The sequence below is a fragment of the Pelobates fuscus genome, chromosome 7, assembly GCF_036172605.1.
Source record: "Pelobates fuscus isolate aPelFus1 chromosome 7, aPelFus1.pri, whole genome shotgun sequence".
In the NCBI taxonomy this organism is placed as follows: domain Eukaryota; kingdom Metazoa; phylum Chordata; class Amphibia; order Anura; family Pelobatidae; genus Pelobates; species Pelobates fuscus.
Window position 1 is genome coordinate 138,610,557 of NC_086323.1, and position 22,370 is coordinate 138,632,926.

The following is a 22,370-nucleotide window of genomic DNA, read 5'->3' on the forward strand; positions in this document are numbered from 1 at the left end:
TGGGGGTGTAGAATCCCTGTGCAATGAGGATGTAAGCCTGGTAGGGTACACAGAGACCTCGTTGTGGTTCCCAGTGTCTGATGTGCGTCATAGCCTGGCCGTGGTTGCTGCGGATCTGTGAGGGTCTGTCTAATGCTGTCGCCATGATGGGCCTCATACCTTGCCGTCTCTCCGATTGGTTCTGGCAAACCATGCCCTTCCGGAGCTTTTGCCGGGTTCTAACTGGAAGGTAAGGTGGACGTGGGTGATCCAACTTAGGCACTCCGGGACCCGGAAGGACAATTTCGGGCTGCCGCTGCTCCCTGTGAGTCTCCATGTATCTGACACCAAGATGGCCCCTTACCGGAGCCGGTCTTTCGGGAGTGTTGAATTTGGGGGGGTTCCGCGGCCCTCCGTCTGACCACACATGTTGGGCTCGGTGGCAGGTTGTCGGAGGCTGATTCAAGAGATCACAGACCAGCCTCCAACTTCTCCCCCCCCAAAAACTGAAGATCCTGCCTAATCGGAGCTCCACTTCTAGCCTCTCACAGCAAAGGTCAGAGGTACAGGAGGCATCCGCCATTTTGGAAGCCTTGTTGATACTGGGGCTCGAGACTCATATTTGCCTCATAGAGCAGGAGCTGCTGAAGCTAGCATCCTCTCAGCTCGGCGGTCAGACCCCACCCCCCGGGAGTATATAGTTTATAAGACTGAATTAATTAATTATATTCTGTCACTTTATAATGCCTTTTTCACATTTGCAGCAGAATGAAATATAGTATTTTTTTTCATAGATGCCTTCGGTTATTTAGTTTTATATTTCTGGGTTTTCACATAGTTGTGTAAATCTTTTTTTTTGTAATGACTTGATAAAAGTTTTTTGTTGTGTGTTTTTAAAACACTTCTTGCTACAACAACTAGTTTCAGGCAGTTTAGGTGGGGTTCCTCAGGCATGCAGCCCAAGAGATCTAGTTCATCTTTCATAGCCGTGTGTAATTGCATCTCTTGGCTTTGAAACAGGTACACTTTGAATGGTAGCACTTAACGACCGGGGTAAGAGGTTCATGTGTAGCACAATCTTTATATCCAGTGACTGGGTCAACGTTATAGGAAACAGCTCAAGATCTCAATTGATCACACAGATGAGTGTCCTATCCCAGAAATAACATCTTATGTTGATCTTATCTGATTGTATCATGAACAATATAAACTCTTCATCCCACTACGCCTGTTGTTGTGAAACAATTGAATTGCTCTTTTTAACATTCGTAAGGTTATGGTCAGTTATTATTTTACTGGTTTTCTGACCATGCGCATTTTAATATAATTTTTTGGAAAATTACTACGATAACAGAAGGTGACATAAGTGACGTTCTCCATAAAAAAAAAAATTGTTTTATTCTTTTCAGTTGTTTGAAAAATTAGCCCATAAATCTCTAGACTGGATCCAATGCTTAAAATGTTCCACTAAATATTTTTGATAATATTTCTCACCTGTCTCTTATATCACATAAGCAAAGAGGACTTTCTTACCAGGAAGCTCCATAATGGACTATGAAATTCATTTTACAAATACATCTATCCTAAATGCTATACAGAATAACTCAATTTGAGTAATTTAGGGAATAAGCATCTCCTTTTAAAACCTTAAATACATTCAGTTCTCCATTTACAGTAATTCTCCCCTAAAACACAATACAATGTAATGTGTATGCCAGTGTGTGGTTGCTCTGATATTTGTGCTCAGCTTCTTGTGCACCAATATCATATCCCGACATCACCACAAGGCGCGTGAGGGAGCAGAGAAGGAAAAGCACAGAGATCTGAGCTCCATTGCCACTCGCCTCTATTCCTCTATTACCCCTTCGGACTCTGCACATTTGGGCAGAGTAGGCACCTGCCATCTGGGTACTCTGCCTTACCACATAGCCTCCTGCTTCATGGGATGCCGTAAGGTGCCTCACGGGCCCCAGTGACAGGCAGAACGGCGACCCCTGGTGTTCAGTCACTTCTTCCATAACATGGCACCCAGGACTACAGACACCATAAAAACTTAATTGACATGAAGTTGTCATGGAGTCTTGAGTGGTCCTTTAACCCCTCCAAGTCCCTGTAAACTTGTTAAACCCTTCCTACTGCCATACAGAGACATAATCTCATGGGACACAATCAAAGAGCGCATGCCAATATGGCTACTTCACTCAGAAATACAGAGGCGTACATTCACAGATACACACATAACCAAGATAAATACAGTCATATATTGTCACAGTCACACAGATACAGAGATCATACACAGGCACACTCACAGATCCACCATGGAAGATCTGGTAACTGTGTTCTGAGCCCACCTCAATTATTTTTTCTGTCATCTAATTTAATAGTTTTTAAGATTTTAAACATAGAATAAATTCACCACCAGCAGAAAATGCGTGCATTGTTTCAGAAGTAATGCTATAGTCATGGAAACCAATAGAATCAACAGTACCATGGTATGCTTGGTGACTGATTCATGTTTAGTACTCTGTGCCACTTTATTATTCTGTAAAAGTTTAGTTTTAGTTATCAACTTGTTTGATCCCAATCCAAATGCCAGCTATTATTATGTATATAGCACCACCCTATTCTGTATCACTGTACAGTTATTATTCTTTTAATTCTACATATATGAATATATAAACTACTTCTCTATACATTTGAAATTTCTCCCATTTTCCAGTAATGGCTGGCATAGCATCATGACCTTTGAGTATATTTAGTGGCAACTATATCTAGCAAGGAAGGGGTTATTCGACAAGATACAGTCAGGTGATCATGCTCCAGGTGTCACTGATATAGGATAACTCGGTCTTCTAAGAGCATCATCTGTGCTGTGCCCTGCCTATCTCTTACCATCATTCTCAAGATCGCTTGTAGCCAGTATGATGGGGTAAGCCGATAAAATATTCTAAAATTATTCTGTGACCTTCCAGTCCAACTCTTCGGCATGATGTTTGATAAGCACATCAAAGCTGATATCATAGCATGATTACAGTAGCAAAAACGGGTTTCCTGGAGGGTCAGATTCAGGTAAGTAGGAGTGCTCAGTCCACAAACTGGGAAAAGTGCATTTGTTTAGTGAAATGATTAGGGGAACAAAAGAAACAAAATTTGGTAACATGGGCAGAACAAATAGATAATTTGCTGAAATCTGTATTTTGTCTACGACAAGGGGATGCAAGCTTTGGCACTCAAGATGTGGACTGTATCTCCCCTGATACTTTGCCAACGTTGTGGCTTTACGAGGGTAATGGGAGATGTACAACAACTGGAGTGCCAAAGGTTGCCCACCCCTGGTCTACGACATTCCATTCTGGTATGTGTGTATATAAGTCAAGTATATTAATGAAAGATAGTCTTTATATACCTCTATCATTCTGTCATTCCATTCTTCCATAAAACCATCTATAGTTTAATGTAGTTTAAAAAAAATAATAATAATCTACATTGGAATATATGCTAAAAAATATTTTGTATAACTTGTGATAGTTTGTATTATATTAGAGTTTATGTAGTCTACATATGTGTATTATATAATGTATACTGTCTGGGGTTTAATTTGATTTTGGGGGGGGGGGGGGGGAAATACAGCACTTACTCAACACTTTGAACTGTGTTATTTACCCAGGGGCAACACAATGATTTCTGTCACTCAAACACACAATTTCTCAGACATCCTTTCACTCTTTGCAGCAATCTTTTCACTTTAATATATTTACTGAACCGAGATTAGTTGGAAATTGTCTGGTGAAATAGCCAAACCTTTCTTTTCAGCTCAACTATTTTGGTCTAAAATGTCCAATTCCTGATCGATTCCCAATTTAGTCAAGTCAAGTATAGTCTCCCACTATAACTATTGCAAAAGCTGTCTCCTCTAGCATGTATAGACAGCTTCCCAGCAATGGCATTACTCAACAGTCACATTCACTCGCCTTCTTTTCATACATTTACAGCTCTCTCTGTCCAAACATATTGACGTATCTATGACAACACACTAAAACATCTTGTATCATTTGTACAAATAATGCGTAGGTGACAGTTCCGTATTTAATTTGGTTGCCAGTGGCTCACTATTTTTTTTTCAATATACCTTCCCTTCTTTCCTCTATGCGGTGAGCAACATCTTCTCTAGTCCATATCCCACCACTTGTCGTCTGCGTTTTCAGTACATTTGACTAAAAAGCAGCAGTAGTTGATTCGTAACCATGTCTTAGTGGGTAGTGTTGAATAATTCTCAGTAATTCCATTATTTATTTCCTCTGAACACCACTGTTAAAGGTTTCAATTTTGGGTTTTCGTAACAGTGAACATTGAAGGGTTTACACACTTAGGGGAAATGCAGAGACCACCACAATCTACTTGAAAACTGATCATTTGTCATCTTCTGCCAGGTACCCTACCTCCCCAGCATTTTTTGTACATTTTGTGTGCTTATCCGAAATCAAAGGCAGGTTAATGCACCTGCAAATCTAGAAATGTATCCCTAGGGCATAACAACATGTACACTAGGAACCAATCAGTAAATTCTTAGTGGTTAAGAATTTCCATTTCTGAACCATCTCCATTTTAGCAGGACACCGGAGAACTGTCCCCAGCCAGTACATCACAATAGCATCATTAGATGCACTAAAGCTATGCGGAGGGCACTTGGACCATGCAGAAAGCACTAGCTGCGTGGTCTGCCGTGAGTGGGACAAGCCAGTAGACTGTTAGTCACTCTGACATTTATTCTTGCCAAGCTGACACACCCTGTCTGTGGTTGGCTCTTTCCATTGTGCCAGACTACTGCCCATTTTAGGTATCACCAGTGGCATAAGTGGTGTCACTGGCAAGACTCTTTGGACCTGACCACCCCCATTACCTCCCAATGTAGGGTGCACTCATAGCATGAACTCTTGATGACAACACTTCCTAATGTGCACCGGCTCCTTACTTGGAGGAGTGGCAGGTATGTGAGTTAGTAATACTTACCAGGGCCATATCTACCCTCTCTGCTGCCCCAAGACCAGTTTCCTCAATATGCCCCAGCCCACCATATATGTATATATGAAGCTGTATGTGATTGGCTTGTTATGACTAGTTTGGGTATGTGATTGGATGGATGAATGTGACTAGTTTGAGGTATGACGGTATGGTATTATGACTAGGTGGGTGATTAAATAGCAATAAGTGCAAGGGGAATATGATTGGTTCAGAGCATGCGAGTAGTTGGGTGGCTGAATGGCAAAATCTATGTAGGAGCATATTGGTGTGGAGTGCTAATGAGTGTATGTGAATGACAGGTGTATATGTGTTGTGTTAGTGTGTGAATATAGTGGTGTGTTTTATAGAATGCCAGTATGTGTGCCTGTATAGGTATTTAGTGTACATGTATAGGTGTGTTTGTGCACTGTGTTTCCAATTCCCATATGCCCCTCTTTATCTCTCTCCATCCTCCTCTATTCCTTAATCTCTCCATCACATGCATTCCTCTCCCTCTTTCCCCAATTATGCCCCATAACCCTTCATTTTTCCAGTTGTTCCCCCTTTCTTGTCCAACCTTCATTCACATGTAACCCTATTCTTTGTCTCCTCTTTTCACTTGTACCCATATATTTTCTCTTGATCACTCACTTGTACTCATTTTCTTTCCCCCATCCCTCACATGTACTCCTCTTCTTTCCCCACCATCCCTCACATTTACTCCTCTTCTTTCCCCATCACTCACATGTACTCCTTTTCTTTCCCCATCCCTCACTTGTACTCCTCTTCTTTCTCGCCTACTCACACTTGTTTCCTTTTTCTTTATCCTTTAAATCACTTGTTTCACTCATCTGTCCCCTGCTTCACACAATTTTTCTCTTCTTCCTCCCCCCCATCCATCACTTGTACCCCTCTAATCTCCTCTTTGCCCAATTGTTCTTCACTGTTTCACTTGTTCTTTTTCCTCCTATTTTATGTGGCTCTCTACCACAGACAGCCCAAGGTACAGGAGGCAGCTTGGGTTTTGACTCTGCTGTTATCTCAATGGGCTCCCCTGTTGTTCCAGCAGCTGCCTGCTAGTAAATGAGAACCTGTCAATGGGACCTCCTAATTTCTGGTTTTATCCCTCCACCATGATTTTGCTCTCAGGTTTGCATCTAGGGAAAGATCAAGTTTCCATAAGCACATCATGTCATTAGATGCATCAGCCCATGGGTATAGTGCTTTAACAGAGCTCTGCAGATGCGCTGCTCTCAGTGAACTGGCCAGCGTCCTGTACTGCCCCATTTTTTGGAAATGCCCACCCCTTTTGGGAATAATCAGTGGTGCAAGCACATCACTGGCATGTCCCCATAAATACCGCATGCCAGTTCCATACCCCCAAAGGAGGTCACCATGACCACTACAGTTTGAATTCTAACCTGAGATCCGCTAGTTGCCATACCAGCTGGACATTCTCAATGAGCTAAGCATTGCAAAACATAGCTATCCCGATGGCTCACCGTATGAGCTGATCGTTTTCACTCAGTGAGCTAAGTCCTGCCCAGCAGCTTCTGACTCTCCAACATCGGTCGTGGAGGTAAGGAGTGGTGTCTGGTGGACCCAGAAAAGAAGTCAAACCATTCTAAAAAACAATTGACTACTTGCAGGACTGGCCCAAGACATTGTGTCAAAGGATGAAATGCTCCCCCCCCCCCTTCTCTTACACACACACACACAAAGTTACAGACAGGATCACACACAGTTAGACAGTGTCAGGGTACCTGAAGTCTCTACCTCTGAGAGAGGTAGAGACTTAGAAGTTTATCCGTCCAGAAGGGCTGTTTCCTCCGTCCCTCGCGGTCCTTCCGGTCATTTACACGCCGGCCGCGAGGGATCCACTTCCTTTTGTAACACGACGCCCAGCAGTCGACGTCATGACGCCAACCCGGACCGACCTGTCACTCAATTGTCTGGAAACTAATCAGGACTCGTCGGAGGCGTGTCTACTCTTCTGAGCCAGGGTATTTAACAGTGCTTCTTCCATTTGCTCATTGCCCTGTCGTGGTTCTAGCCTGTCTAGTCACTCAGCGCTCTTGTATTCCAGTTATCCTTTTGGTTCCGACCCGGCTTGTTTGTATTACTCTGCTTATCTCTGTTACCCTTTGACTCGGCTTGTTCCTCGCTTACCTGTCTTCTCGTTCCCTCGACCTCGGCTTGTCTTTGACCATTCTCTCTATCTCCGTACGTTAGTCCGGCCATTCTAAGGTCCGGTATAAGTACCTTTCTACTGTCTGTACTCTGCGTGTTGGATCCCTGTCCCGATCCTGACATTACGACAGGGCCAATGGATCCTGCAAGTACAAACAGTCAGCTTGGTCCTTCCGATCCTAGGTTTGAAACCATGGAACACAGAATGGATCAGATGGCCCTAGCACTACAGGCGTTATTATCTCGTGCTAATAACCCACCAGAGGAGACGCGTACTACTTCTATTTCCCCTGTGAGTTCAGGCCTAGAGGTAGCCACTGTAGGTGCCTCTTCCCGTATTACCCCACCAGTACGTTATGGTGGTTCACCTGAGAAGTGTCGTGGTTTTTTAAACCAGATCAGTATCCACTTTGAATTACAACCTCGCTCCTATCCTACAGATAGGGCGAAGGTTGGATTTATTATCACCTTACTCATTGAGAGAGCTCTGAGATGGGCCAACCCATTATGGGAGAATGATAACCCGTTAGTATATAATTATAATGCCTTTGTAGCTGCCTTTAGAAGAACTTTTGACCCTCCTGGTAGAAAGGTCAATGCAGCTAGATTACTTTTGCGCCTGAGACAAGAGAACCGAACACTTGTGGATTATGCACTAGAGTTCAGGTCTTTGGCGGCAGAAGTTAAGTGGAATGAGCAGGCTTATATAGATGTATTTTTGAACGGGCTATCAGATGTAATCCTTGACGAGGTTGCTACTAGAGAGCTTCCTGAAAATTTGGAGGATTTAATTTCGTTCATTTCTCATATTGATGAGCGTTTAAGAGAGAGACAGAACACTCGAGAGAGGAACTTTAGACCTTCCTTTAAATTAGCTCCCGCATTTCAAAGTCCTGATTCCACTACCTCACTGTTTCCTGAACCTATGCAGATAGGCAATACTCGCCTCTCAGAAGAGGAGAGACAGTACAGGAGAAGGGAGGGATTGTGTATGTATTGTGGAGTCAGAGGTCACTTACGCCTGAATTGTCCTAATCGCTCGGGAAACGCCCGCACCTAAGTTTCTCTAGAGGACAGGCCTTGGGTGTTTCTATTTTGTCCTCTACTCATAATTATAAAGATCACATGCTTCTGCTACCAGTTTCTTTAACTTGGGAGAAGGGAGTACTAAAGACCATGGCTTTGATAGATTCCGGAGCTGCTGAGAATTTTATCGACCAGGCCTTTGCTACTAAACACACTATCCCATCCCAGTTAAGGGATACACCCTTGGCCGTTGAGGCCATAGATGGTAGACCTTTACTTGAGCCTGTTATCTTTCGTGAAACCATACCCGTTAACTTAACTGTTGGTATCTTACACGAGAAAAAACTTATCGCTTATGCTTATTTCGTCCCCTTCTGTTCCCATAGTCCTGGGTTACCCACGGTTAAAGAGACATAACCCTATTATTGATTGGGAGTTAGGGGAGATACTCTCATGGGGCCAGGGTTGCCAGGAGAGGTGTTTACGGAGGGTTTCTCCATTGGGTGTAATTAACACACCAGGTAGTTCTACCCAGTCTACAGATGTACAGATACCGCCTCTGTACCTGGATTTAAAAGCAGTATTCGACAAAAGGAATGCTGATACTCTACCTCCACACAGGACTTTTGATTGTAAAATTAATCTACTACCTGGTACCATGCCTCCGAGGGGCAATGTATATCCTCTATCCACCAAAGAGAATTCAGTTCTAGAGGAATATATTCGGGAGAATCTAGACAAAGGATTCATTAGGAGATCTTCTTCTCCTGCCGGGGCTGGTTTTTTTTTTGTTAAAAAGAAGGATGGTTCCCTAAGACCTTGCATTGATTACCGAGGTTTGAATAAAATAACCATCAGAAATGCCTATCCGATCCCTTTGATTACCGAGCTGTTTGATCGCCTAAAGGGCTCTAAAATTTTCACCAAGTTGGATCTCAGAGGGGCATATAACTTGGTGAGAATCCAGCAAGGACACGAGTGGATGACAGCGTTCAATACCCGTTATGGGCATTATGAATACACGGTCATGCCTTTTGGTCTTTGTAACGCACCGGCAGTATTTCAGGATTTGATTAATGAAGTTCTTAGGGAATTTCAACATGATTGTGTTATTGTGTACCTGGACGACATACTTATACACTCTAGAGAGATTGAGACCCACCACAGACAAGTCAGAAAGGTATTACACAAACTTCTTCAACATGGGTTATACTGCAAATTGGAGAAATGTAGTTTTGACCAGTCTCAGATAGACTTTCTTGGTTACGTGATTTCTGGGGAAGGCTTTAAGATGGATCCCGACAAACTCCAGTCTATTTTAGATTGGCCATTGCCTAAGGGACTCAAGGCTATTCAGAGGTTTATTGGTTTCTCCAATTATTATAGGCGCTTCATTAAGGGATACTCTTCTATTATTGCGCCTATTACCAATATGACCAGACAGGGGGCTGACACTAAGACTTGGTCTACTGAAGCTCTCGTTGCTTTCAAGACTCTCAAGGAACTTTTTGCTTCTGCTCCAATTTTAGTCCATCCTGATACGACTCTGCCGTTCCTACTCGAGGTCGATGCCTCTGAGACAGGCGTAGGCGCTATTCTGTCACAAAGGTTAGGGGTGGACAAACCACTACACCCTTGTGGTTTTTTTTCCAAGAAACTGTCTGGTCCTGAGAGCAGATATGACATCGGTGACAGGGAATTATTAGCGGTCATTATGGCTTTAAAGGAGTGGAGACATTTATTGGAGGGGACCTTACATCCTGTTACCATTTTAACGGATCACAAGAACTTGTCCTATATTGGGGAGGCTAAGCGACTGTCCGCCAGACAAGCTCGTTGGTCCTTATTCCTGACCCACTTCAATTATGTGCTTACTTATAGACCTGGTTCTAAGAACTCTAAAGCCGATGCTTTGTCTCGCCAATATGAACCTTCTACTATATCTGAACCTGTTCTTTCCTCTATAGTTCCGAAATGCAATATTATCGCTAACACGAATCTCAGGATTCACTCTCCGTTACTTGCCGAGATCTTAAAGCTGCAACATCTAGCCCCTAAACAGACTCCCAGGGGTCGACATTTCGTTCCTCCTGCTCTTCAACTGGAACTGTTACAATGTTTCCACAACAGCAAGGTGGCTGGACATCCTGGCATTCGCAAGACATGCGCTTTGATCTCTAAAGACTTCTGGTGGCCTGCTTTACGTAGGGATATCAAAGATTTCATCGGTGCGTGTGAGGTTTGTACTAAGACCAAGCAACCTCATATGCTTCCATGTGGATTTCTGCATCCCTTAGAGGTTCCAGAAAAGCCGTGGTCCTGTTTGGCTATGGACTTTATTGTCGATTTACCTATATCTAAAAAACAGACTGTTATCCTCACCGTGGTTGACAGATTCACCAAGATGGCTCACTTCGTTCCTCTGCCTAAACTTCCGTCTTCTCCCGAGTTGGCAGAGATATTCGCAAGGGAGATTTTTCGTTTACATGGGATACCCTCCCAAATTGTATCTGACAGAGGTTCCCAATTTGTTTCTCGTTTTTGGAGATCCTTCTGCTCTCAACTGGGTATCAAATTGAATTTCTCTTCCGCCTATCATCCTCAGTCTAACGGAGCTGCTGAACGCACCAACCAAAAGATTGAACAATATTTATGTTGTTTTGTTTCCGAACACCAGGACGATTGGGTCGGTTTGATTCCTTGGGCGGAGTTCGCGCACAACAATCTCGTTTGTGATTCTACTCATTCAAGCCCCTTCTTCATGAATTATGGCTTTCATCCATCCATTCTTCCCTCGGTTTCTCCTTCCCAAGGGGTACCGTCGGTTGATGTTCATGTTGCCAATTTGAGGAAGTTGTGGGATCAGACTCGACAAATTCTTCTGCACAATTCTATGCTGGTTAAGAAACACGCTGATAAACGTAGAAGGTCGGCTCCGGTTTTTGTTCCAGGCGATAGAGTATGGTTGAGTACTAGAAACATTCGTTTAAAAGTGCCTTCCATGAAGTTCGCTCCTCGTTATATTGGACCTTACAGGGTTCTGACTCGAATTAACCCAGTTGCGTATCGTCTAGCTCTCCCATCTGCCTTACGCATCCCTAACTCCTTTCATGTTTCATTGCTGAAACCGCTAGTCTGCAACAGATTTTCCTCCACGGTATCCTCTCCTCGCTCTGTTCAGGTGGAGGGTCAGGAGGAGTATGAGGTCAACTCTATCATCGATTCTCGAATCTCCCGGGGGAGAGTACAATATCTGGTCGACTGGAAAGGATATGGTCCTGAGGAGAGGAGTTGGGTACCTCAAGAGGATGTTCATGCTCCTCGCCTCCGCAGGGCGTTTCACTCCCGCTTCCCATCTCGTCCCGGTTCCTTCCGCCCGGTGGGCGTATCTGAGAGGGGGGGTACTGTCAGGGTACCTGAAGTCTCTACCTCTGAGAGAGGTAGAGACTTAGAAGTTTATCCGTCCAGAAGGGCTGTTTCCTCCGTCCCTCGCGGCCCTTCCGGTCATTTACACACCGGCCGCGAGGGATCCACTTCCTTTTGTAACACGACGCCCAGCAGTCGACGTCATGATGCCAACCCGGACCGACCTGTCACTCAATTGTCTGGAAACTAATCAGGACTCGTCGGAGGCGTGTCTACTCTTCTGAGCCAGGGTATTTAACAGTGCTTCTTCCATTTGCTCATTGCCCTGTCGTGGTTCTAGCCTGTCTAGTCACTCAGCGCTCTTGTATTCCAGTTATCCTTTTGGTTCCGACCCGGCTTGTTTGTATTACTCTGCTTATCTCTGTTACCCTTTGACTCGGCTTGTTCCTCGCTTACCTGTCTTCTCGTTCCCTCGACCTCGGCTTGTCTTTGACCATTCTCTCTATCTCCGTACGTTAGTCCGGCCATTCTAAGGTCCGGTATACGTACCTTTCTACTGTCTGTACTCTGCGTGTTGGATCCCTGTCCCGATCCTGACAGACAGTCACATACACACATTTGCAGACAGTTACACACACCAACACAGTTACAGTCTCACACACACAGACAGTCTCTCGACTCACACACACACACACACACACACAAACACACACACACACACACACACAGAGTTACAGACAGTCTCTCGACTCACACAGTTAGTCTCTCTCTCTCTCTCACACACAGTTACAGACAGTTTCCCCCACACACACAGAGTTACAGACAGTCTCTCTCACACTCACACAGACAGTCTCTCTCATACAAACAGTTACTGTTTGGCAAAATGTGATTCCTAAACTTGAGTTTTATTCGCTCTGGAGAAGAAAGAGCCTCTAGTGGCTGTCCGGAAGAATTGTAATAAAACTACAACCTTTTACAATGCAAGGTTAAAATGACCCTACACTCGGACCACTTCATCGAGGTGAAGTGGTCTGGATGATTATAGTGTTCCTTTTAAAGCAATTGGAAGTGTGTTGTGATGTCTATTGGCATAGGACTTCTGGAGTTAGGCAGGAATTGTGAATGGGCTGCTGGCCTTCAAGCTCAATACTTTCTTAGCCTCGACTGGCCCACTGGTATAGTTTCCAGTAGACTGCAGTATCTAGGGATGAAAAGTCATCAGACTATGGTACCTATGTATGATGTTCAAGTGGCTACAGGGTTAGATCAGACATGGGTATTAACCGACTTATGGTCCTGACCCTTATTCAAAAAGCTGCCATCCATCTCCTGCTCAGTGACACTCTCATGTTTCTGTGGGAGAGCATTGAAATGGATCGATCACTTCATATTTGCTGTCAAAGTCTGCTGATTTATTATGAATTATTATGAAAGCATAGAGAGGAGATTAAAAGTAAGGGATCATTGGGTGCCTGCAGTGTATCTTTAACTCCATAGAAAGCCATCAGGTTTCATCTGACACTGGAAGACTCTTTCGGCATCTGAATTTACTGTGGAAAAGCTCCCTCTTTTATTTCTCACTGCTTAGCACAGGCATTCAAAACATAGCAGAATTATAAACATAACTGTATTATATATAGCACAGTCTGACGCATAGCATCCGGTAACAAGAGCTGCCAAAATATATTACATTACACAACTACAAAGAACCACATTGCATATCAAATGGTGCTAAGCCATAAATGCTTCATGGCTCTATATACATTCAATATACACCCAATCCTGCTACAATTACATTAAAGTGAGATATGAACTTGCCGGCTTGATATGTGAGAAATTCTCAAAGGGTCGTTATAGGCAACTTTTAGTGTATTAAATAGATGATACGTTTAAAATTATTGCTGAAAGATTAATTTAAAAACAAGATACACCCCTTTCCTCTGAAGACTAAGACATACTTTAATCAATGTACTGTATCTACTATTTTAAATGAGATGGTGGACTCTTTGAACAAACAGATTTTTGATGATATGATCAAGGCCGCTTTAATTGTTTAAGGTGTCAAAGGATGGGAAGTGGACATCTTTTCAATGTCAAGTTTTCTGATCTCTTTATAGGCCATCTCCCCCCCCCCCCCCCAATTTATATTTTATTGGAATTTGTACACAAAGTATACAGAATTTTCATTGTATGAGAGTAATGTGAACAATAAAGGTAGGGAACAAATAGAACTGTACAATGTCAATCTGCAGCATTACTATGGGCAAAGCTCTGACTACAAGTAGGAATAAGTGGCATATATATAACTGGAGCAGGCATCATAGTAGGTAAGCGACAGAGGACATGGCAGTGCCCTATATTCTGACTATAACAGGTGTTTATGGTGGATAGTCTGTGCTCTGGAGTGAAGTGACTGAAACCTGCTAATTTGACTTGCCAGCACATCGTTTCTCGAGTGGTAAATCCTTCTGGGCCACAGCCTCTGCTGACGGCACGGCTGGCAACCCAAGTCTCTGTAAGTACATCCCTGTATCCCCGGAGGTGGACAAGGTGAGTATTATGTGGTGGACTATCAGAGAGCCTTCTACTGCCCAGTGTCACGATTCGGGAACCTAACACGCTAACAGGTCACAGATAGTAAAGAGTGCAGTACGGTCCTTAGAATGGCTGGGTTAAGCACACTAAGAATAGTCAGGAGACAAGCCAAGTAAAGGGAGCCAGAAAACAGGAGAACGAGAAACAAGCTGAGGTCAAAGGAATGGAGAAAGCAGGAGAATCGGAATAACAAGCCAAATATGCGGTAACCAGAGAGACACACGAGCATCTGTGTGTGTGCATGTGAGTGTATGAGTGTGTCTGTCAGTGTATGATGAGTGTGTTTGTCAGTGTATGAGTGTGTGTCTGTCAAATCAGTGAGAGTATGTTTGTCATTGAGTCTGTGTGTGACTATCAGTGTGTCTGTCAATGAGTGTGTACTGCTATCCATCCCTTCCCTCTCCTGTCCCTCACTGGCCATCTCCACATATAACAGTACCCTCACATCTGCCTTGAACGCTGCAGCCCCACTCCAAACATGCACCTCGAGGAGGACACGACCCCAACCTTGGCATAATAAATCAACACGCTATCTGCAGAGTTGCTCCCGTTGTGCTGAACACTGAACTGGTCCCGCACCCAGGCAGACTTTCTCCATTATAGATTCATGTTGCTTTCATACAGCGCAGCCCTTGACCTTGCCAAACAGTCCTACTTTTCCTCTCTCATTAGTTCATGCTCCCGCAATCCCAGACGTCTCTTTGACACCTTTAATTCCCTTCTCCGCCCTGCTGTGGTCACCCCCCAAACTAACATTACAGCTGATAGCTTTGCATGTTACTTCACTGACAAGATTGAACAGCGAAGGAAACAATTCTCCCCTCCTTGCCGTTCTCTTTCTCAACCACACGTAAATCATGCTTTCCCTACCCTTCAGACTTTCTCCCCGGCTACTGAACAAGAGGTGGCTGCGCTTCTCCATTCTTCTCGCCCCACCACTTGCCCGCTCGATCCTGTCCCATCTCACCTCATCAGATCTCTCTCCCCTTCTCTTGTGCCTACCCTAACACACATCTTTAACTGCTCTCTCTCTTCTGGCACTGTTCCTGCTGACCTTAAACATGCCACTGTAATACCTATCCTGAAAAAAACATCTCTTGACCCGTCCTCCCCCTCTAACTATCGTCCCATATCCCTGCTCCCTTTCTCATCAAAGCTTTTGGAAAGACTTGTCTTTACCCGTGTGTCTCGCTTCCTTAATTCCAACTCTATCCTTGACCCTCTTCAATCTGGCTTCCGCCCTCTCCACTCTACTGAGACTGCTCTTATCAAAGTGACTAATGACCTAATCTCCGCTAAATCCAAAGGTCACTACTCCATATTAATTCTCCTTGACCTCTCTGCTGCCTTTGACACCGTTGATCATGCTCTCCTCCTTCAAACTCTTCAATCGCTCGGTCTCTGTCCTCTCTTGGTTTTCCTCCTATCTCTCCCAACGCTCATTCAGTGTCTCCTTTTCCAAGGATACCTCCTCCCCTCGTCCTGTCTCGGTTGGAGTTCCCCAAGGCTCTGTCCTTGGTCCCCTTCTATTTTCTCTTTATACTGCCTCTCTTGGAAAACGTATGCCTCTTTTGGATTCCACTACCACCTATACACTGATGACACTCAGATATACCTCTCCTCACCGGACCTCTCCCCTGCCGTCCTGCAACGTGTCACTGCTTGCCTTTCTTCCATCTCTGACTGGATGTCGTCACGCTTTCTCAAACTTAACCTCTCTAAAACTGAACTCCTTGTCTTTCCTCCTCCTAATACTGATTCTCCTCTCTCGCTCTCCCTTCAAGTCAGTGATATCCACATAAGTCCATCCCTGCAAGCGCGCTGTCTTGGCGTCATACTTGACTCTGATCTCACCTTTGAGTCTCACATCCAGTTTGTTGCCAAGTCCTGTAGGTTCCAACTGAAAAACATAGCTCACATCCGCCCCTTTCTTACGCAAGATGCTACCAAGGAGCTTGTCCATGCTCTATTAATTTCCCGCATGGATTACTGTAACCCTCTCCTGATTGGTCTCCCCAAAAGCCGTATTGCCCCGCTACAGTCTGTAATGAATGCTGCAGCTAGACTGATTTTCCTCTCTAGTCGTTCCTCTCACACCTCGCCCCTCTGCCAGTCCTTACATTGGCTCCCTGTAAATCCTTCTGGGCCCTGTAAATCCTTCTGGTACCCTCCTATAGGAGTCAATTCAAAGTGCTAACCCATACATTTAAAGCACTGAACAATTCCAGCCCCTCTTATATCTCTTCACTGATCCATAGGTATGCCCCTCCTCGTACCCTCCGCTCTGCCCGTGACCACCTCCTGACCACTGCTCGCACCCGTACGGCCAACTCCCGTAAAACCCATCTCTTCAGGAAAGCGTATGGCCTCCCAGAGTAATCTCTACCTTACATAACTGTCTCTTGCTCTCTCCTATGGGACAGTGCTTTGCTCTCTCCTCCAGCTCTGCTTCACTCCTACTTGATATTTCCTGTCCTAATGTTTCTAATACCCCACCTCCTATAGTCTGTAAGCTCGTTTGAGCAGGGTCCTCTTCAACCTACTGTTCCTGTAAGTTTTCTTGCAATTGTCCTATTTATTGTTACATCCCCCCCCTCTCAAAATATTGTAAAGCGCTACAGAATCTGTTTGCGCTATATAAATGGCAATAATAATAATAATAATAATAATAATACAGAGTGGAGCGGAGCGCGGTACAGGAGCTTCTGTTTCCTGTACCTGGCCAGACTGACAGGAGGTGCTCACAGAGAGAGCACTCCCTGTCAGTTCGGCCGGGTACAGAAAACTGAAGCTCCTTTAGGGGATTTGCTCCGCTAGGCAATGCAACAATAGGTAGGAGGTAGGAGGCACACCAGGAAGAGGAGTGTGACCACTAAAGGGGTGTGGGGTGCACCAAGGGACAGGGAGGGAATGGGAGAGAAACACCAAGAGACAGGGAAAAGAGGGGGGAGGGGAGAAGAATACTAAGGGACAGGGAAGGGACCACTAATGGTCGGGGAGGGGAGAGGGGCTGGTTAAGAGGCACATAGGTGAATATGTTTTTTTTGGGGGGGGGGAAGGGGGGCGGTAAAATGCATCTTCGCCTATGTACCTAAAAATCCAAGCACCGGCCCTGCACATCAGCCCCAATATATAGTAAAAACCAAAGAAAAACAAGCTACCTGCGTGCTCTCCTTAATCCCTATGTATTTTTAAACAAATTGAGTTTTTTTAGTTACCTCCAATGGCCATGAGAGGATAAGCCCACCTGCTAATGTCAAGGCAGACCCCCCCCTAGGTGGGTCCTAACTCTAACCATTCACCTTGCTTCCTTGAGCCTCTGCCACAAATCTCTACTGAGACAGAAAGGGGTATTTTTTATATGCACCCCTATATATTATTAACCCTTAATAGGGATCACATGGGATGGGCGGCTGCATTGTAACAAGGCTGAGTGATACAAAACATTTATACAAATGCAGAAAGATAAGTCCTGCGCTCACTCCCATCACTGGGCGGCAGCAATGACTACAGTACACATCAGCCCCAATATACAGTAAAAACCAAAGGAAAAACAAGAGTACTGTAGTCATTGCTGCCGCCCAGTGATGGGAGTGAGCGCAGGACACCGAGGGAGATTTATGAGAGTGTTGTGATCTGAATAGTGGTGCAAAGTTACATTTGGACAGAAAGAAAGAGTAGATTTCTAAAATCCTTACTACACAAATCGAAGGGGTGCCGATGATAGGGGAATGTGCCTGTGGAGTCTTCAGGTTTCCACGATAATTAATCTAACATTGGATCTTTGCTCCACTTTTCCAAACTCAACACTCCCAATATCTCAAGGAAGGTTAAAGTACAGCGCTCACCTCAAACTATTTTTTAAATCTAAAAACCCATTACTCACCATCTTTAGTATGAGACCTAGCCCTTTAGCCATATACCTTGAGTCAGAAAAGGAGGCATGATTAACTGTTTACTGTGCAAAGGTTTAACACTGTTTAAAACTGTTATTTGCTACTTGTACTTTACAGATGAGGAAAATATGACATGTAGCACTCCTCTTCACATCCATGGAGAGCTTCTGAAGAACACAGAACACCACATCAATCTAATGTGCTTTACCAATCTCTACGAACGGGACTATATCTTCCTGATGCTGGTCGGATTTGTCATCTTTGGCTCCGGCACAGTAGTGGCATGGCTAACTGGAGTATGTATCGTCATTTATGATCGCTTGTGTGGCACCACCGAGGAAGATGAAGATGAAGAAGATGACGAACCTCCTCCTCCACCAAGGCCCAAGAAAAAAGAGGAGGCACAAGTCTGAAGCAGATACACATGAGTAGATGCCAACAGTCTCCTATTAATAACTTTTACTTCCGAAATGGGACAGCATTAAAGAATGGAATACTGTGATCTAGAAATCTGGGTAATGAAGATTATAATGTCCTCTTCTTCCAGTGTTAGCAGAACTTCTTAATTTAAGACTTGCAATATATATATGTATTGGTTGAGTTCAAAGTCTTAACATTACCCTAGTGACAGTCTTAATATTCCATCACTTGTTGGCCATTTCCAAGTTATGCACTCACCATGGTTTTATAAAACTAAAGTAGAACATGTACAAATTATCACCTAAAATTAAAGCAATACCAGCAGGGTTATTCACTAAACTGTTGAACATTCTAGAATGCACCAGAAAATGTCAAACTGTAGACCAAAACAGATCAATTGAAAAGATATATCAAGTCAGCTTTGTTTCTGTCACAACTACATTGGCCTTAAATTTGCAATTCATTGGTGAATTACAAAATGTCACTGTTTTGTGAATAACACTGTCAGTTGCACTTCCATAACTCACTTAGGGGTACATTACAATCTTTCATTTGATATTTATCTACATAATAACAGCTGATGATGAGCAGTTAATGTTAAAGAGATCACAATGGCATTGTTCAGATACCTTTTAACCCCTTAAGGACACATGACATGTGTGACATGTCATGATTCCCTTTTATTCCAGAAGTTTGGTCCTTAAGGGGTTAAAATACTTTTACCATTATCAGTTTGGTAATAACTGGCCTTAGATCTGTTAAACAGGCAAGATTAGATCATAATAATTCTTACAAAGAAGAGTGAACACATTAACAGGACTATCAGATATAGCCAATTTAACATAAAAAAGGGCTGAGTTTGTACAATATTTGAATAAACACATCCCCTCTGTTGAAGACTTGGGAAAACATCAACTAACTTTTACTAACAATTGTTTAGTAACCAATTAAATAAATGAAGGGGCAAAGAGTCACTGTAACAACAAAATGACAATGAATCAGATAACACAACAAATAGACATGTACAATATACCCAATAAATCAAATATGAATATGCTTAAAGTGAAACTGTAATAAAAAATGAAATTTACCTTAAATGCTCCCACATACATTGAATACACCATATTTCACAAAAATATATGATGTATTAAATGTAATACATTTAATACATCATATATTTATATGTTTATGTTCATGTAACACCCACTTCCGGGCCATCTTCTGCTCCACCTGCTGTCTTGTTTAACCCCTTAAGGACCAAGCTTCTGGAATAAAAGGTAATCATGACATGTCACACATGTCATGTGTCCTTGAGGGGTTAAAGGAACACTATAGTCACCTAAATTACTTTAGCTAAATAAAGCAGTTTGTGTATAGAACATCCCCTTGCAATTTCACTGTTCAATTCACTGTAATTTAGGAGTTAAATAACTTTGTTTCTGTTTATGCAGCCCTAGTCACACCTCCACTGGCTATGATTGACTTGTTAAAGAAACAACCAATAATAGCACTGTTGATTTGGAACAAAACAGGTTAATCACACACATGTTGCCTATTATTGTCCACACTTTACTATAAAAAGAGGTCAAATACAGTCAGGTCATTGCAATGTGGATCCATTTTTTTGTCGTTAACCTCACATTCTCAGATAAGTGATTTCAAGACTGTGTGATTAACAGTGATGACATTAAAGGGACACGAGTCACCTAGACTGCTTTATCTCAGTGAAGTGGTCTAAGTGCTGTGGCCATGTCCTTTCAACCCTGCAATGTAACAGGACATGTTAGCCCATAGAAAGGCATTGAATACAAATCTTTCCTATGGAGAACCTTGGATGTGCGCGCAGAGTTCGCCACCCATGCGCATCACGCCCCCAGTGCTGCTCCATGAGGAGAATTGGATTGCCATGCCTCCTCCATGATGTATTGGGTGGAAGGGAGATGAGCAAGGTCAATAGAACCTCAGTGATGGAAAAAAGGTAAGTAAAACGTTTAATTTTATTTGAAAAAGTGGGGAGCTTTGTCTAGTTAGGGACAGTGACACTATTGTGTTAGGAGTACAGACTTGTATTGCTAATGCTATAGTATTCCTTTATGTCTGGCTTTACGTCTTTAACAATTTCTAACTTTGTCAAAGTTACCAGCAGAAGAAATCTGGGACCTTTTTGGATTGTGATCATTTGAAAAAATATATAGTGGCTGAAAGTCAGAAAATGTTACCACTCACTTACCAATGATGGATTGTAACTTACCCCTGTGTTATGATGCTTTATGCAAGGACTAGGTGAAATGTTCTAAGCTGCAATTCCATATGGACTGTCCGCTATGGAACGGGTTGGTTCATGTTCCAATTTATGTCTTCCATTTTTGTTCTCATTGGTGCCAGTTTTCAGCTGCCTTTGTAAAATTATACAAATTGTGTAAATGCTGTCATTGTAGGACTCAGGGCACAGCTAATATTTCTGGGGGAGACTGTAATAATTTTCAAACGTATTGAAAGTTTCATTAATATATTAGGTTGCACAATTATAAATAAAATATAGACAAATGATATAGACAAAATGCAATATTAACTATAAGAAGTCCTCTGTTATTTTAATCCTGATTATTTTTTTTTTGTTTCCATTTCCTATATTTGCACAGTAATGTTCTGTCCCTGTTATGTCATTTTGTCCTTCTTCTGTCCCCTTCATGTAGCACCCTCAAAGAAGAACTTGCCATCCAACAATAAATTGTAATTCTAGAGTGTGCATAAAATTACGTAATATACAATAATATGATGTCAGGGTTTTCATAAACTCAGCATGTATTCCCAGCAGTTTGAACAGGACCTGACATTTTTAAGTGTTTTATAGTAAGAAAAATATTAGAGTGAAAAATAAGAAATAGTGCGGGGGCAAGAAACGGAGGTGGGCGGATCTTTCCTTCCTTTCTCTTATTAGGTGACACTAACCAATGGGCATTGCCTGGCTGGGACAAGCAAAAACTGCAAGCCTCAGCACGATAGGTCTTCTTTAAGATGAGTATAAGGGGTATTTGAGAGTGGAAGATTATACATTCTTTGATCCATTCATATCCACTATGGGTCTGTGGAATTATATGGAAAAGTCTCAGAATCAAGAAATTGATCAACAACATCTCCCAACACAATTTTTTCAAATCAGTTTCCACCGCTAATATTAGGCCCTAAAATACTTTAGCAGATTCCCAACAATTAACGGTTTCTGGAATAAAGCCTTGAATTACTGATTTCTAGTTTATAGTCTTCGTTGGAACAATGGTTGCAACACAATACACAAAGCAATAGCAAACTGTAGAGTTTATTAAGATTTCCAGATTTTAGGCTTAAAGGACCACTATAGGCACCCAGACCACTTCAGCTTGAAGTGGTCTGGGTGCCAGGTCCAGCTAGGGTTAACCCATTTTTTTTTATAAACATAGCAGTTTCAGAGAAACTGCTATGTTTATAAATGGGTTAATCCAGCCCTCAAATCCTCTAGTGGCTGTCTCACTGACAGCCGCTAGAGGCGCTTGCGTGATTCTCACTGTGAAAATCACAGTGATAGCACGCAAGCGTCCATAGGAAAGCATTGATAATGCTTTCCTATGAGACCGTCTGAATGCTCGCGCAGCTCTTGCCGTGCGTGCGCATTCAGCCGAATGGGAGGAGAGGAGGAGGATCGGAGGCGGAGAGCTCCCCGCCCGGCGCTGGAGAAAGGTAAATTTTAACCCATTTCCTCTCCCCAGAGCCCGGCGGGAGGGGGTCCCTGAGGGTGGGGGCACCCTCAGGGCACTATAGTGCCAGGAAAACTCAGCTTGGGGTTATTCATTAAACTGTGTATTTTAAAAATTAAAATTTAAATGTGAAAACTGGGGCTAAAATATCTGTACTGTAATG

At 43.2% G+C, this 22,370-nt stretch overlaps 1 protein-coding gene across 1 annotated transcript in view; it reads left to right on the forward strand.

Moving 5' to 3' along the window:
* Positions 1 to 19,103, forward strand: part of LRRC52 (leucine rich repeat containing 52) — a 76,281-nt gene extending 57,178 nt beyond the window's left edge. Inside the window, exon 2 of the mRNA XM_063427521.1 lies at positions 18,171 to 19,103. Coding sequence (XP_063283591.1) covers positions 18,171 to 18,466 — 296 coding nt within the window. The 3' untranslated portion in view covers positions 18,467 to 19,103. The remainder of the gene's footprint in view (positions 1 to 18,170) is intronic.
* Positions 19,104 to 22,370: the final 3,267 nt, after the last annotated feature.